At 36.5% G+C, this 18,688-nt stretch overlaps 1 protein-coding gene across 1 annotated transcript in view; it reads right to left on the bottom strand.

Annotated features, from left to right (window-relative positions):
• Positions 1-18,688, bottom strand: part of LOC118742294 — a 65,969-nt gene that overhangs the window by 26,981 nt on the left and 20,300 nt on the right. Inside the window, exons 2-3 of the mRNA XM_036474261.1 lie at positions 1,917-2,183; positions 1,779-1,852 (exon numbers count right to left, since the gene is read on the bottom strand). Of these exons, the coding sequence (XP_036330154.1) occupies positions 1,779-1,852; positions 1,917-2,183 (341 nt within the window). The remainder of the gene's footprint in view (positions 1-1,778; positions 1,853-1,916; positions 2,184-18,688) is intronic.

Raw genomic sequence — 18,688 nt, 5'->3', positions numbered from 1 at the left:
CATACTTATAATCGAAATAAAATCGACTCTAACGTTAGTTTTAGCGTTTTCTACGGAAAATCTGCCAAAAAACTGCTTAGAGTAGACTTTATTTCATCTATGACTTTGGGGCATAATAAATTGTTAATGGAGATCATTTTCTATAAAAAATTGTTTTTTCTCTTAAAATAATAACCTATTGACGAGGGATATGTATATTACAAAAAAAAGCAATATGCATATTTTGCATTAGGATTTTTTTGGAAAAGTTTCAAAATAAGCCTATTTTTAAAAAGTCGGTGTCAGGGGCATCGATCTCCAAAAAGTGTCAATTTGACACTTTAGTCGCACAACGGTAACACTGGTCGTGGCGCGCCGGTTTTGCGACTCGCGCGGTGTGGCGCGCGGACGTGGGCCGCCGCGAAGCTAAGAAAATTTAATGTTTGAAAGAGCAATAATGTCAATGGATTTTATTTCGCTTTTGAAAAGGTAATAATGTCAATTGATTTTATTTCACAACAAGGTGGGAAATAAGGTCAATTCACCTTATTTCCGTTGATCTTATTACCTGTCACCTCCAGCCCTCGCAAGGATGAGGCTTAAGACAATCGGCAAGCCATTCCTGCAGAATGTTTTAGAGTGCAGCTGCTTATCTCTGTATGACGTACTGAAATTCATTAAAGCCGCCAAATAGCTGTACGTTATACGAGCTCTGGAATCAAAATAGCAAACTTGCTAATTGATTGTCACCACTTAAACCAACAAAACCTTCATCTGAACCACTATTAAACTGTCATTGTTTCTATTCACTCAAAATTGTAACTGTCTGCTAGATTATAAACTAATTTTATACATAAATATTTCGAAGTGAATTGTTTTCGATATTTTCTTGTTAAAATACATGTGTTATTTAGTATTTTTGCACTGGCAGTAACATATTAGGAAAATATGTTTTAATTGCATATTTTACTTACTGTATATGAGATTCCGAGCCCTACTAATTATTAATATTTTGCAATTCATAGTGATTTATTAAATGCAATTCAATACAATCCAAACGAATATTTCATGTGCCGTTTTTAACTTGAATGTTATCTTAATAATATCAGCGCCTGTGGCCCTGACATAGCCCGCAGGTCAAAACGAGGGCGCTGGACTGATCCTGGAAGGTGTTGCTCATTTTCCCCAATCAAGACATTTTTGGAATTTATTTGGATGGAAGAAAATGCGCGAACAAAAAATTGCCAAAAAATCAGCGGTAAGTCCAAGGTACTTCACACTTGCACTTTATTATACCAAAATTGAATGGGCTGCAAAACTACAACTGCATTGTTTTGAACAATCCTAGAAAATCTACTAATGTTCTACAAAACTTGAATATTTGATTTTGGTACATGTTTTTTTTTTAACTAGTAAGTTATACCTATTATCATAAAAAATAATAAACGTTTTTTAACAAACGAAGGTAGCCAAAACTCGTCAACATGTATTTTCCATATAATTTTTCAAGTTTTATTCTCTTTGTTTTGTTTTAAATAAAGCTGTATTAAAAAACGTTGTGTCTTTTTATTCTAAACACCAAATTGTATGTTCGGATTCGATGCTTTATAAGTTCCGCTTTTTGGCCTCACAAACCTGGTCACCGTATGTATTGTACTTATGTATATGCATTTATGTGTGTATATATACTGCATATACATATGTAAATATACGTAGCAATATTTTTTTTTAAACAATGATCAAGCAAATTTTAGTATTTAGCCACATTTATAATAATTACCATTGTTGGTGACACTTACCCACACGTACAAATTTCACAAATGCACATTTCCGTATGTTTTGAACCAAATGATTCCTTTCTATCGACTCCACGCTGTTACAATATACAAATACATTAGTGTAACTTAACTTTTCATTCATTAAATTGACAGTCTTACGATTTTTGAGTCATTTGAAGTCAGCCTTTCTTTCCTAACCTCATCAACTTCATCGTATACATTTGTGGTAATGTCCTTCCTCTTTGATGTGTTAGTACTTTTATTGGTAACATTTTCACTGTCTTCCGTTATTTCTACATTCTTTTCGATTTCTACATACTCGTCTACATAAATTGTCTTTTTGGGCGTTTCAACGATTCTCTCAATAACATCGGTATGCGTTTTCTCATCTAGTACCCGCCAGTCGTTCAGGCTAGCGTCAAATATCTGTAAAATTTCAAAGTGAAAATATATTTGTATGTACTTCCATATGTGTGTTTGTGTGGATGATGATATGAATATGTAATTACATAAATACGGTATTATCGTATTTGGATTTATATTAATCCTAGAACGAATGTATAGCCCTGAAACATTATTGCACGATTAAGTAGTTATGCATACGGGGCAAACAATAATGTAGACAATTTTTTCCACAAAAGCTAGATTTTAAAACCTCTCTCAATGATCCCAGATTTATTAGCCCTGAAACAGCATCTTTATTTGATTTATCGAATATTTGTAAAAACAGCACATAAATATTCATTTCTAACATCACACATTTGTAGAATATTTTTCCATAGCTAGTAGTCAGCACGAGTGGTATTCAACGGATAATTTTGCGGCCAAGCGCAATGCAGTGAATAGCATCCGGAACGAGCTGAATTGCAAAGCGAACCTTTGAAGGATTCCACTTCCCTACCATCCTTGCGACCTTCTTTACTTTCCCAACATTCTCATGGTAGCCTTCTTATTTAGTAGGAGTTTCTTCATGAAGATACAATCAGCAAAATATTTTTTCCGTAGTTTCGTATATGAACAATAATTATTAACGTATCTCGTATAAAATAAATTACCAGGACAATTGACAATAAAATTATAGTTTAAAAAACTAAAACCTCCCTATTATAATTGCCATGCGTACTGTCATCAGGTATGAGAATAGAAATCGTTGCATCTTTTAGGCGCATCAATATTACATAGTTACATCCCGAGCTAATAGTTAAAAGGAAGGTAATAATAAAAAAGAGGACTGCTCCGTATAATACCGGCTAGCCCCGCTTTTCAGGCAAACTAGTGTTGCCTAGGCTATACTCGCTTAAATTGGGTATTTTTCTGATTTTGTGTACTATAATTCTGTTTTTTTAAATTTTAGTTATATTGTTTACAGATAAACATGTACTATGTATGTATGTATTCGTGTGTTGTGACCGCTCCGCATGCTTGGTGTACATACCCTGCAGGGTACCCCGGACTAGTGAATCAAATTTTTAGTTCCAAAAACAAACCAGTCCGATAATTACTAAATCCCCACCAGTCCAAAATCAGCGAAATGTGGTACTTTTAAAAAACTATTTTATTTCACTTTTTCCATTAGAAATCTATATTTAAGGGGACGAATTTAGAATTGGTTCGAAACTATAGAAAAAGGGATGTAGCACGAACTAGATCTTATCTGTCAAATTTAGAACTTCTAGTTCGGAACTATCGAAAAAGGGATGCAGCGGGGGCTTGTTTACTTTACATAGATATGTTTTTGGCGGCGTTTTCGTTCAAATATGCTTCCATTCTGCACTTCGCTGATCCTTTTTCATATTCACATCTTGAGACCTTCTGCAATATAACCAATAACAGCAAACGCCTTTGCAAACTCAGCTACATCCAAAGGTATGTAAACGAACATTTCTTACAATCATTCAAACAAATTTAATTTCAAATTGGAAACACATTTCTTCGAAAGTAATTTAAAATCGCACACACGAAATGGCCAAAAAGATTGAAAAATCACGATACTCTTTTCTTTCGTCTGTCGATTTTAGAATTGGGTCGGACCTACTGAATTTAGGAATATTTCGGAACTGTCGAAAAAGGGATGCAACGGGGGGCAATTGACACTTCCTAGGACATCGCCAAGTTAAATTCGCCAGTTGTTTGCATTCAAAAGAGATTTATCGCGAACCAGTACTGGGTCTAAATGTACTAGAAGCCCGGCTAGCCGGATATTACCCGATTTGACCGGTACCCGGGTAATATACATATGTTGATGCCGGTTAAACGAAAAACACCCGGGTAACGCGACCTAAAGCTTCTTGTATAATCTTTTTGGTGAGGATAAATATTTTCTCAGTGAGAAAAATTTTTTTAATATATTTTTTTTTTGTCCAGAATGTACGCGACTATGTAAACCAATCCGCTAGCCTGAGTAGACGCAGACAAGAGAGGTAAATTAAAACATTAATTTCTGTACTTAAATTCAACCTTCTAATTTTAGTAAATGCATATACATACATGCATGTGTACATATGTATGTATGAATGTATATTTTAAAGAGTATTAAATATGAATATTTTAAAACAGGGACCGAGAACAAAATGTATGATCGAAACTAAATGTCGTTCTCGTAGTTTTGTTCCCAAGAACGCGTCAAAACCAAAGCGAACAACACTTTCGGAGACATTTCTAAGAGAACAAAATGCTAACAAATTTCTCCTGAACGTTTTGGTAAAGTAAAAAAACGAGAAAAGAATTCTAAGGAACTTTCTCTCGAAGACCAATTTGGGAGCTAAAGTCCCAGGTACTTTCTTACAGAGAACGAAAAAGGAACTAATCTTCTCTGAACTATCTCATAGCGTTCCATGACTTTCACATGTTTGAATATTAAAGTTAATCAAAAAAGAACTGATTAGCTATGCAGATAAAGTTAACGAAAGACTTAAGACACGAACTTTTATTTCACAGAAAATGACAAATTGTTCCATAAATGGACAGTTCACTATAATGATAAACGACCTGGAAGTTGAAATGATCCAGCTTTCCTCTGGCTTAGAATTATCTGAGAATCACTGAAAAAACTTTTCCACCGAACACGCAGACGCTCATTTTTAACGTTAAGTTTTCAAAACTTTTGTTCTCGCCTTGTTATCTAGCAGGACGTTCCCCAGACTTTTGTTCTTTTTTCTTTTGTGTTTTATTTTTCGCTTTGAGTATTTCGGCTCACCCTTGTGTTGATATTTGTCAAGAAATTACCCTACAAGACGCGAATGACTAAAACTCCAACACATTCACAAACAAAACTAACACATATGCAAAAATGTATATGCCAGTCGAGTAGGGTAGAACAGTGGCAATCATTTTACCTGCCATATGATTGACAATGCTGACAGAATAAGAATTTTTTCAGTGACTAACATTTGACCGGTCATATGATTGTCACTGATGATGCAAAGGTTCACAAGAAAAACAAATATGTTCATTATTATAAATCACAATTAAAAAATATTAGAAGCGAAAGGACGCGGTCGAAAGTGCGAAGAAATCAAGGATAAGTATTTTAAATGAAATTGAAAGTTTTTGAAATTAAACAAAAAATGTTAGTAATGCTATGAGCAGAAAAAAGCTCATGTTTGTTTAATATGACGTCAAAACCCATCAATTGTGATCAGTCATATTTGACTAACTTTTATAGCAAGTATGATTTGTCAATACTGACCTAAGATCCCATCAAGCATGATTATTCATTTGTGACCAACGTTTATATCATTGATGATTCACATGTATACGATTTTTTCCATCAAATTTTGCACATTGCCCTTAATATTTTGATGGAAACTTTCATACAAAGTATTCTGCGCTATATTATAATGCGTATATATTATAATGACGAGTATTTCTATCAGGATTGTCCGTCATTTTACCGGTCATATGATTGTCACTGTTCTTGCAGGGTACTTATTATCAATAATAGTACATACATACATGGCGTATGAGTAACATTCTTACCCTGTCATCTATATCTATCTATATGTACGAATATATATTTTGAAAGACGGTTTTTTTCTGTTGGCAAAGCTCGAGATCGGCTGTACCGATTTTTTTTTTAATTTCGGTTATGGGTTCTGGATGCGCTTCTCATTGTCTTAGGCAAAAAAAAGTTTAAATACTTAAAAAAAATGGAACTGGAGGACTTTAAAAATCCTATAGAATCTAACATACATGCCCACATAACAGCGCTGAGAGCGCCCTCTGCTGTTAATTCGTACAGAATACATCGAAAAGCAATGTAATGTTGATTCTTATGTTAACAAACAAATATGTATGTACAGTTCATGGAGAAATAATGTGGGCAATTATGTATGTAGAGTCGTTTATGTTGCCACAAGGAGCAACTAACATTGCTGTTAGCACTTACATTTGTATATGCATATTTATGTATGTACATACATATGTATGTATATAATTACCCATAAAAACCCTGCTACTATGTTTTTATGTATGTAAGTGAGCGCAATATTAAAAGCAGCAACTCTTAGGCACGATGCACATTAGTGCGATACGATATGCGATGCGATATGAAATGCGCGTAGTGCACATTAGAACGATGCGATATGCGATGCGACATGCGATGCGACACGCGATACTATTTGCGGTGTGATAGCTACACAAACGCCTTTCAGTTAATACCATGGCAATTTGACAAAAATTTCGTATTTCGATTCTTACTTCACTCGACAAAACCCTGAAAAATAACATGACTTACCAGGTATTTTTACTTCATTATTTTTTGTAACATTGTGTAATAAAGCACGCAAATTTGTACTTTCTCTCTTTAATTTATAAACTCATTAAATATTGTGACGAATACTGCGGCAACGCGAAGCGAAAAACGAGAAATAGGCAGAATGTTCGAGGAATGACGTAGGATGTTCCACAAAGAGAAACGTCAAGTTGGATGAACAATGCGAACAGCGAGAGAAAGAGAATGAGCGATAAACTTCAGAACGTTCTAGAGTTGCCATAAGTACGAGCGCAGGTATATATGGGCGCCGCCACAGCGAAGTGGGTCAGTTACAAGACAGCAAGCTACAAGTAAAGTGAGCAGAGAAGTGAGTTGCGAATAAGCAAGCTATAAGTTTAATTGTGTTAACAAGTTTAGTTAAGCGTTGTTATTGCTTTAACAAGTATTGTAGAGTGTTTTTACTGTATTAGCGAGTATTGTGAATTGTTTGTTGTACAATAAAGTTAATTGTACTACAATTTGGTCATCGTGAGCATTTATTTAACAATCCAGCGATACGAGCCCGAGTATATTTGGGAAATCCCTCAAGGCTTCGAGGATAATCGTAACAAATGGTGTCAGAAGTGGGATTGTTAAATAAATCCCGAAGGATAAACTACTGAAAATAGCGACAATTCAGGATCTAAAGATTGAGGGACTCAAGCAAGAGTTGAAGATACGAAATTTAGCAATCTCCGGAAGAAAAGTGGAATTACTATCACGGCTGCGAGAGGCTATGGAAAAGGAAGATATCGACGTTGATAAATACGACTTCCATCGTGAGGACGACGCGACATCAACGAAGGACGAACAGAAGGATGAGGCTGCTTGTTCGTCGAAGGATGTGCAGCAGACATCCGGGAAGGTTGAAGAACAGCAAAAGGCTCCTAGTTCATCAACAGTTATGGACATGAACACATTATTAGCCACCATGTCCCAGATGTCATCACAGCTGTCGTCCCAGCTGGAAGCCCAGAAAATGTACATGTCATCGCAGCTAGATGAAAAGATTACTCAGCTAGAGCAGAATTTATTCAAAGATAATGCGGAACTCAGAGAGAGGCAGGATAAAATAGAGGAGCGGCAAGACAAAATCGAAGAGCTAATTAAGGAGAAAGTTGAGGCTAGGGTAGAAGAATTGGAAGGTCGTCTCCGAGATATGCAGTTGAATCGCCCACCTTCTTCGACCAGCGCGCCCGAGGTAAAGACTCCATCCTTTGACGGCACGATTCCATTCCAAGTCTTTAAGCTCCAGTTCGAAAAGACGGCTACAGGAAACAACTGGAGCATGGACGATAAATCCGCTGCTCTGTTCGTGGCATTAAAAGGACCTGCAGCGGATATATTGCAGACTATTCCCGACTGTGAAAGGAACAACTACGATGCCTTAATGGGTGCAGTGGAAAGACGTGATGGTAGCGAGCACAGGAGACAGATTTACCAGATGGAGCTGGAGAATCGCTTGCAGAAATCCAACGAGACTCTACTGGAATTCGCCTCCGAGGTTGAAAGGTTGGCTCATTTGGCAATTGGAGATGCATCTGGTGAGCACCTCGAAAGAGTAAAAATCCAGAGGTTCATCAACGGAATGCGGGACTTGTATAGCAAGCGAGAGACGTACGCGAATCCAAAGCCAACATTTGCTGAAACTGTCTCGTATGCTCAGACGCGTGAAACGGCGGCTCCTAAGTAGACCAGCTAAGTAGACCAGCCTACAAAGTACATCGCGTGGAAGTGGAAACACCGGACGAGACAAATGAAATGCTGAAGAAGATTATCCAACTGCTGGGCGAGAAAAAGCATGGCTCTGGCAAATGTTTTAAATGTGGAAAGCCAGGCCACTTCGCCCGCGATTGCAGCGCAAGTTCCAGTGCGCTCAACAGCTCAGCAGGACGCAAACGTAGGGCTGAAGGAGACGAATCCAACTCCAATCAGTCGTTAAACTAAAACGAGCCAGCGACTTGGCAGAAAATCGTGCAACGTTACTGTTGGTGGATATGTGGACGGATATGAGCGAGTACTAACAGTGGATACGGGCGCATCACATTCCATCATTCGATCTGATTTGGTCACTAAAGAGGTAAGGCCATTACCTGGAGCAAGGTTGAGGACAGCAACTGGTGAGGACACCCAAGTTGTAGGAGAGGTAACATGCAAAGTCGCAATAGGGAATGTGACGGTGTTACACAAGTTCATAGTTGCGGCGATTATGGATGAAGTCATCATTGGATTCGACTTTTTATTTGATCAAGGTATGTAGATCGACATGAAGAACAGGATCATGAAGTACGACCACATGGAAGTGCACCTTAGGTTTGGGTATGATGGTCCGTACAGCAGCAAGCGAGTGATCCTAGAGGAAAGCGAGCAGATTCCACCGAAGTCAGAAGCAGTTGTGTGGGCAAAGATTGATGGAGATTGTGGGACAAACAAATTGGGGGTTGTTGAAGCAACACAAAATTCTACACCGGACGTACTTATTGGTAAAACCCTGGCTAAGACGCAAAAGGATGGAAGCATCCCAGTTCGAGTGCTCAATGAGTTCAAAGCACCAGTCAAACTCCGAAGAGGATCTGTACTGGGGTAATGTCGAGAGGTAGAGGCAATCTTCAACTGCGAAAAATTACCTGAAAGCGATTCCATTGGCGGGAATGACATTGCGGAAGACATTAATGCATGGACGGAAGGGTTGGAAGAAAAATACCAGCACAAGGCTAAGGAACTTCTCCGAAGATACTCCAACATATTCGACAAGGATGGCGACAAACCAGGCAGGACTAACGTTGTGAAACATGGCATTGATACTGGCGATGCAAGGCCAATCCGTCAAGCTGCTCGGAGTGTTCCACTTGCCAAACGTGAAACTGTTAGCCAAATAATAAAAGAAATGAGCGAGAGTGGTGTGATTGAACCATCAGCGAGTCCATGGAGTTCGCCGGTAGTACTTGTGAAGAAGAAGGATGGTCAAATGCGGTTCTGCGTAGACTACCGGAAACTAAACGATGTGACGAAAAAGGACAGCTATCCTCTTCCCAGGATCGATGACACTCTGGACTCGTTGACTGCAACAAAGTGGTTCTCAACACTCGACCTTAAGAGCGGTTATTGGCAAGTGGATGTAAGAGACGGTCTGTGGCAATTCACGGTGATGCCCTTTGGGTTATGCAACGCTCCTGCCACTTTTGAACGACTTATGGACCATGTGCTCAAAGGACTGCATTGGAAAACATGTTTGGTGTATCTAGACGACATTATCGTATTGGGTAAAAGCTTTGAGGAACACCTGAACAATTTGGAAGAAGTTTTCCAGAGGATAGCTGGCGCTGATCTGAAGCTAAGTCCTAAAAAGTGCTCACTGTTCAGGAAGGACTATGCTAGCGTATCCTGTTCCAGGTGCAACGTTTATTTTGGATACGGATGCTAGTGGTTATGCCATAGGAGGCGTACTGTCGCAGGTAATTGATGGGCAGGAGAAGGTAGTTGCCTACTATAGGCGGTCGATTAGCGTTGGTGGACTGCGTCAAACATTTCCACAAGTACCTCTATGGGCAACGTTTCCGAGTTCGAACGGACCATGCAGCGCTGAAGTGGCTACTACAGTTTAAGAATCCAGAAGGACAGCTAGCTCGGTGGATTGAGAGGCTGCAAAGTTATGACTTCGCTATTGAGCACCGCAAGGGAAGTGTCCACGGTAATGCTGATGCCATGTCCCGCCGACCATGTAGCCTGGAATGTAAACACTGCTCAAAAGCTGAGGGAAAAGAGGACATTATAGACGTGCGTCTAACGACAATAACACCAGCGGAAGAGTGAAAGGAAAAACAGCTACGAAAGTGTCAGCGGGAAGATCCAGATCTGGAGCTTTTGATGCATGGACTGGAGGTGGACAGGAGGCCAACTAAGGAGCAAATGGCAGCGGAAAGCCCCATCGCAAAGGCGTACTGGGCACAATGGAACAGCTTAAAATTAATATCTGGCTGTTTGCATAGGGTATGGGAAAGCGAAGATGGCCAGTGCTCCCTCAACCTGATAGTAGTTCCAAGGGTAAGAATTCCGGATGTACTCAAGGAATTCCAAAATGGTCCTAGTGGAGGGCACCTGGGAATCACGAAGACCCCGGAGAAGGTTAAGCAGAGGTTCTATTGGGTTGGTTGTCGGCAATCGGTCGCAGAGTGGATTGCTAATTGCGCGGAGTGTATTGCAGCTAAGGGGCCAAAATCCAGAAGTCATGGCCAGATGAAGCAGTATAACTCAGGTGCCCCTTTCGAGCGGATTGCCATGGATGTAGCCGGTCCATTTCCTATGACCGCACAGGGAAACAAATACGTTCTTGTGGTTATGGACTACTTTAGCAAATGGCCGTAGGTATACCCGATTCCAAACCAGGAAGCTAAAACAGTAGCGGAGGTATTCACCTACAATTGGGTTGCGAGATACGGTGTACCTATAGAGCTGCACTTTGACCAGGGAAGAAGTTTTGAATCGGCGGTGTTCCAAGAGATGTGCCAGATACTGGGTATCCGGAAAACTCGAACAACGGCTCTTCATCCCCAATCAGATGGCATGGTGGAGCGGTTCAACCGAACCCTGGAAGAGCATTTGCCGAAGGTCGTAGACAAAACTCAGAAAGATTGGGATGTCCGCATACCCCTGTTCCTGATGGGATACCGGTAAGCAGTGCATGAAACAACGGGTAAAACTCCTGCAAGGGTAATCTTCGGCAGTGAGCTCCGTTTGCCTAGTGACCTGAAGATTGGAGTAACTGGCGATGCAAGGAGAATTGGGAAAGAGACTTCCAACATCCTGGAAGAGGAGTTAAGAGAAATACATGCTCTTGTGAGGCAGCGAACTCAAATTATGAGTGACAAGATGAAGGCCAGATATGATAAGGCAATGAACTCCGAGGGTTTCCAAGAGGGAGACTTAGTGTTGCTGTACAATCCACAACGGAAGAAAGGTTTGTCCCCAAAACTACAATGCAACTGGGAAGGTCCGTATAAGGTCGTCAAACGGCTGATTGACGTAGTGTATCGAATCCAAAGCGTTGGGAGACCAAGAAACAAGATGAAGGTGGTCCACTTGGAAAGGCTTGCAGCGTTTGGAACAGCAAGTGTGTCTGATCGGGACGATCAGACTTAGGTGGAGGGCAGTGTGACGAATACTGCGGCAACGCGAAGCGAACAACGAGAAATAGGCAGAGGTCGTCCCTCGGCAGGCAATAGCAAACCTCCGAGTGTATTTCTGCCATGAAAAACAGCTTCTCATAAAAATACAATCGCCGTTCGGAGTCGGCGTAAAACTGTAGGTCCCTCCGCTTTGTGGGACAAATCAAGGCGCACGCCACAAGTCGGAGGAGAAGCTCGGCGAAACACTAACATATGTGTAAGCGCCAATCTATTATTATTATTATTACTAGAGTGCCAGTAACAAAACTTATACGGTACAAATTAACTAACCGGAAAATCTTCTGCTAAAACGTAACAAAATTTTTTTTATCTGAGAAGGTCTTTGGAGGACTTCGGCAGGACTTGGAATTGACCCGATACATTCAAGTTTATCGCTAAATTTCAATGATTTGATACATATCAATAGTTCGATGAATTTCAAGAACGCTAAAATTCGATAACTCAACAAAATTCGTTAACTCGACCAATTTCGATAACTGTGAAATTCGATAAATCTCGATAACTCAAAAATGTAAAAACTTTGGATACCGTTATAAATTTTTACTTTTGACTTCTCCACATTTTTCGGAAACTATCTAAACATTTTGATAACTCGTTACACTCTGTTAAGACGATTAAATTCGATAAGCAGTGACAAATCAATACCTTGAAATTTCGATAAATCGATATATTTTGAAAATTCCATAAACTTCGCTTCGTTGAACCAACCAATTTCAGTAGATCAATAATTATCGATAACTCTGTAAGTTGAAAGAACTCCATGCATTACGACACCGCGATAAATTTCCTTAAGTCTATAAATAATGATAATTCAATAATTATCGATAACTTGATACATTTCTTTGACTTGACAAATTTCGTTAATCCCACACGTTTTTATGGCTCGATAACTATCCGTAAATTTGGTCAACTAAGTTTCTGTGTCTATAGATTTCGACAACTTAGTAAACATTGATCAGTTTGAATAATTCGATGCGTTGCGATAACTTAATAAGCATGGATAAATTTCGATAATCATAAACTTCGATGATTCGATATATTTCAGTAACCTTTATGGCTGATTTTATTTCGATTCCTATCGGAAAATTTCAACTCTGTTAACCTAATTCTTTCGTATTTCTCATTGTCTGCATTTTCGCCTTATCGCAATTTTCGTTTTTATCTTCACGTTGCCTTTTTTATCTTCATCGTTATCACTTGTTTCTTCATCTTCATCTTCATATTTATCTTTATTTCAAAGTTTAATTTCAAATACGAAGTAAAACAAAATGCGAAACGGCTTAAATTGAACAGGTTGCAAGAACAGCCATACACAAATATGAAAATTTTTAAACGACGATTTTCAACCAATTTCGAAACTATAAAAACTCTCCTCATCTACAGAAAATTACCTTTCCAACGGTGTTTTTGGTTTTGAAATCGGTAACTGTACCTTGGTCTTCATCTTTGTTTTTATCTTTCACATCTTTGCTTATATCCTTTTCTTTTTCTATTCACGTAGCGATGACGTGATAAAATGTGACGTCATTTTATGTTATGTGATAGGATGTCATGTCATGTGTTGTCATATCCTCTGATGTCACGTCATATGATGTCATATCATGTGATGTCAAGTCATGTCATGTAATATCATGTGATGTCTCTTCATATCATGTGATAAAATGTGATGTCATGTCATGTAATGTGATCACATTCCATGTTCCGATTAGTATATCGATAACCCTGTTGATAACTGTGTCGATAAAAATACCGATAACAATATCCATAAACATATAAAAAAATACAACGATTGTAAAATCGATTAATTCATCGATAAATATAACAATCATCAGTATCGATTATTGTACATATCGTTAACAATATAAATGACTAAATCGATAACAAAATCAATTATTTAATCGATTATTATACCCATAACAATATCCATTATTGTATCGATAACAATATCGATTATTATATTGATTATTATATCGATTACAGTTATTTAATCAATAACAGTATCGATAACAATATCAATTATTTTATCAAAGCAATATCGATTATTATATCGATAAAAATATCAAGTTTTATATCGATAACAATATCGATCTTCATCCTCAACCTTTTCTTCATATTTATCTTTATTTTTGCATATTCCTCTTCACCTTTACCTTAAAGTGTTTCAATTTACTTTGATCGTCGTTTTTGCCTGTACCTCTAGGCAGAGAACTTAGATAGATAGAGAAAGTGCAAACTGAAAGTGGAAACTATTCGCGGACGAAAAATTAACAGCGTTAGAAAAGTTCAAGTCGGAATGTAGAAATTCTGTTGAATTTAATGTTGATAACATAATAAAATGTTGAGCAACATAAAATCTGCTCTTCTTCGTGTTGCGAGCAAACAAACGAAAATATGGCAAATCTAATTATTTTTTTATAAAAATGTGGTTCATGCTTTAATTAAAACTACATAAGTCAAACTTTCAAACTTTACACAGAACATAGAAAAATTCAACGAATTCTCGTCTAAATTTTGACCTGTTTAATCTGAGTTTTTAGAAAAATTTTGAGTACGCAGATAGATTGGTTTTTTAATTCTAGTGGAACCAGATCAAGTTTTAAGCGGCTAAAAAATCGGGTTGATTTTTAATGATTTTTTATTGCTGACGGCTTTTTGCACTTTTAACCAAATAAAAGGGAATTTCTTGTGGAATTAAATGCGCATGACCGTTTGCAAACAAATTAAAAAAAATTTGCGCTATTTTATAAAAATTGCACTTGTTATATGCATAAAACCGCAAAACCCGTCGAAAATAACAAAAAAAATTAACTGAAAAACATTGCAAATATTAAACAAAAAACACCATGCACTCACTTTTGATTGCCAGTGTACATATGTACATATTTGTGTTTATAATTAACTACTTATGAAATAATTTTTGTGGCACGAACATATACATATCTACTTGCGCTTTCCAAAAATGGGAATAAAAATTGGATTCGCATAAAATTTTCATTCCAATAACTAATATTTTAGTGAAAACATTTACAATAAAGCTTTCAGTAACTTTTGGCAAATTTGAGCGATTATGAGAAATTATACATGCGTTTGTACCTACATATCCATTTATATTATTTTAAAAAAGCTAATAGTAAAATTTAAAATGGAATATGGATATGACAAGTAAAAAAAAAACAAGAAAAAAATTATTACTTGGTCCGTCCGGGATTTGAACCAAGACATACGGCGAGACGCCAAAAAGTTCCATCGCCTCTAGAGTACACGCCACAGCATATTACTGAAATGGCAATCTCTAAATCATTTGTCTTTTTCATTCATCCAAAAAGACAAACGCATAAGTATGTGTGCATTTATAAATGTAAATATGTGCATAAATATGTACGATTGATCTGCTTTCGTCTTCCCCTCGCCGTCCTCCATCAATAGACAAATTATTAAATTTCTGCGAATTGCCACGACGCCACCAAAATTAACCCTTGGTTGACGAAATATTTAGATTTTCGCATAAGTTTACATTTAATAAAGCGATACTCGTACATTTTATATGGAGAATAATATTAATTAATTTAAAATTCTACATGTAACCATGTTCTCGACGATACATGTAACTTTCATAAAGATTAAACATAAAAATTGTGCTTCATTAACAGTTGTAACCAGCTGAAACCAAAAAAACTATGTCCGCTAAAATGGGTTAAAAGCTAACTGGAATTGACATTTTTTACACTCATACATGCATACATTCATATACACATGTACAGTGGAGTAGCACTAGCTTGAACATTGCATTGCTTGTACTTTGATGTGTTTGAATCTTTTATGGTACAGAAGATTTGCTTACGGATGAAAAATATTAAAAATCGTCCGTGCATATATGTAAATATATTTTTATAAACGCTTTAAAGAATAAAAATTTTTAAAATTAAAAAATAAATGAAATAATTGTTTTGCATTTATACAAATGGTGTTCAAGGCACATTGATTTTGAAGTTTGATTTATTATTTTGCAATTTGTGCAAGCTTTTAAACTTTTATTATTGTGGTTTCTGTTATAGATTGAATTATATTTTATAGGAAATTATTAAAAATAAATAAATAAACATAATTTGCAAACAATATCATTTTGAATTTCGTTGCTAATTAGTTGATCGCATCTGTATGTACTATAAGCCTCCATATGCGCATGCCTGGGAAATGGATTTGCATTTGACTCCAGAACTATTATTTACAAATAATATCTACGAGTATTGCAGTAAAAGTCAAAAACAACTTTGAAGTTAACAAGTGCATTGCTTTGTACATTTTTTTTGTTAATGCGTCCATCTTTAAAGTGTGTATGTGAAAAAAACAATTTTATCATTTTTTTTAACTAACATGCATTTTTACTAATTATGGTCATGTAATAAATGGTCATGCAGATATGCAAATCAGCAATTCTAACTAATATAAAAGTACATTTAATATAATTTATCTATATTAGTTTATTTAATTTTATAAAAAATACACACGAATATATTTCTGCATTCACCTGCAACCTAGCAACACATAGCCAGACACTTGCAACAAATATAACTTTATCATAACACAAATTTACATTTTTCTGTTAACTCTTGTTGAAATGTTAATCGCGGTGTGGTGATATTCCATGGATTTATTTTTCAGCCAAACAATTTTACGTTCCAAAAATTTGCACCTTCTCTATCTATCTAAGTTCTCTGCTCTAGGCATCTTTGTTTTTGTTTTTATTCTCAAACCGCTAAACCGCTGAGAACCATTTCCATGTGCATTATTCCCCTTGAATTTGAAAATTTACTCCCAACCAACCAACTGCCGCTAACGAAGTTTCTCTTCATAAATTCAAGAAATGTTTTTACCCTTTCAGTTACCCTAATTCTTATGTATCTGTCATTGTCTCCATTTTCGTCTTTATCTTCACTTTTGCATTCATCGTTATCATTTATTTCTTCATCTTCATATTCATCTTTATTTCAAAGCTTAATTTCAAATGCGAAGTGAAACAACATGCGAAACATGTCAAAGTGAACATGTTGCAGCAACATCTATACTCAAATACGAAATGTTTAAACGACGGATTTGGCCGTAATTTCCAACCAATTGTGAAACCATAAAAACTCTGCTCATCTACGGAAAAATGCCTTTCCAATGGTGTTCTTGGATTTGAAATCGGTTCGGTAGAATCGCCAAACGAACGGAGACAAAATTTATGTTAGCGTATTAATATATAGATTATACAAATATGCATATCAGAAGAAAAGAGTTTAATTGCTTTTACAACGATACCAGTTAGTATTTTTTTTTGTCTTCTAAGATATTTTTTTGATAAAAAAAAGGTATTTTTTCCTTTAAATGTGTTTTTTTGTGATTTTTATATACAAAGTATACCAATATGCATACCAGAAGAAAGAAGGTTTAATCGCCTTACAGCGATACCAACGTTTTAAAAATCGGTTAGCATTTTTTTGTTTAAAATATTAAAAAAAAAAGAAAATGTGTTTTTTTCTCAAATTGTTATGTACGAAATATACAAATATGCATGTCAGAAGAAAGGGCATTTAGTCATCCTTTCAATGATACCATTTAAAAATCGGTTAGTAAATTTTTTGTTTAAAATGTTTTTATATAGAAAAGGTATTTTTTCATTTAAATGTGTTTTTTCTAAAATTTTTATATACGAAGTATACAAATGTGCATATCAGAAGGGGTTTTAATTACCTTTATAACGATCTAAATTTTTAAAAATCAGTTCAAAATTGTTTGAAATATAAGGAATTTAATTTTTCGAAGACCTGTGCAAGTTTGCACAAAAAATCTTATATACAATTTAAATAAGAGCAAAAGGGGGACTACATCTATATTTTTAGCGCTTTAGTTATTTACATGCAATAATTAAATATAATTTTTTACCAAAGGTCCTATTTCGAACTTCGAAGGCCCATATCTAGATTTCGGAGGCTAACTTCGAAAAACGGAGAAATCACTTTTTTACTTATGACTCAATCTCTTAAAAAAATTGGTTTGCTCCAATGCCCAGAAAAAACGTTGATTTTGCCGTACAGTGTAATTATTTGAATATTTGAAACAAAATAGTTAATCATTAACATTAAAACAAACACCAAATCTTTTTTGCTATTCAAAATCTAAAATAAATAGGTTTAAAATGATTGGATTTTTTGAATTTCTTTTTAAAGATGTGAAAACAAAGGCAAATAAACTATGACAAAAATATTCTATTGTGTACTTACCTGTGTCCTTCACCTCAGACGCTATATTTCTCCATGCCAAACTAGTCATGTCTGTTCTACAGTAGGTTTTTTCTGTTTAGTTCCAAAAGCATGGGCTTTTTTATTAATTCGACTAAAAAAAAAGGCAGAAGCTTCTTCCTGTGAAAAGGCCATGCTTATTGCAAAAAATACCGCGCGATACTAATTTCCCCTCGTTCAACAAACCGTGTTGCACATGCGATACGCATGCAATATTAGGTTTGTTTCACAAGCTGCTTGTAGAAAAACTCGAACAAAGTTCAAACTGTCAGCGTATATCAAATAAACTCTAAAATTTACTTGAGCAACGCGTATGTGTGTGTATGTGCGAAGTGACTTCGAATAGCTTGTGGAACAAACCTATTTTATCGCAGCGGTGTCGCTGTCGTGCAAGTGTGCACAGTTTTCATCGCTTCCTACCAATTACCACGTACTCAGCATGTCGATTTGCATCCATATCGTATCGCACTAATATGCACCGTGCCTTATCCATCTATGTATATCGCAAAGCTCAAGAACGGCTGAACCGTTTTTATACCTTTCATGAGCATGAAATGGTATTATAACTTTGGTCCGATGTTTGTAAGTACCAGAACAAAAAGAGATATACCCATTAAAATGTATACTTATATGATCAGAACGTCGAGCTGAGTTGATTTAGCCATGTCCGTCTGTTTGTATGCAATCTAGTCTCTCAGTTTTCGAGATATC

Source organism: Rhagoletis pomonella, unplaced genomic scaffold (assembly GCF_013731165.1).
Source record: "Rhagoletis pomonella isolate Grant_MI unplaced genomic scaffold, Rhpom_1.0 Rhpom_scaffold_00007, whole genome shotgun sequence".
NCBI classification, from domain to species: Eukaryota; Metazoa; Arthropoda; class Insecta; order Diptera; family Tephritidae; genus Rhagoletis; species Rhagoletis pomonella.
The sequence above is the reverse complement of the archived record's forward strand: the minus strand, read 5'-3'. Positions and strand labels throughout refer to the sequence as shown.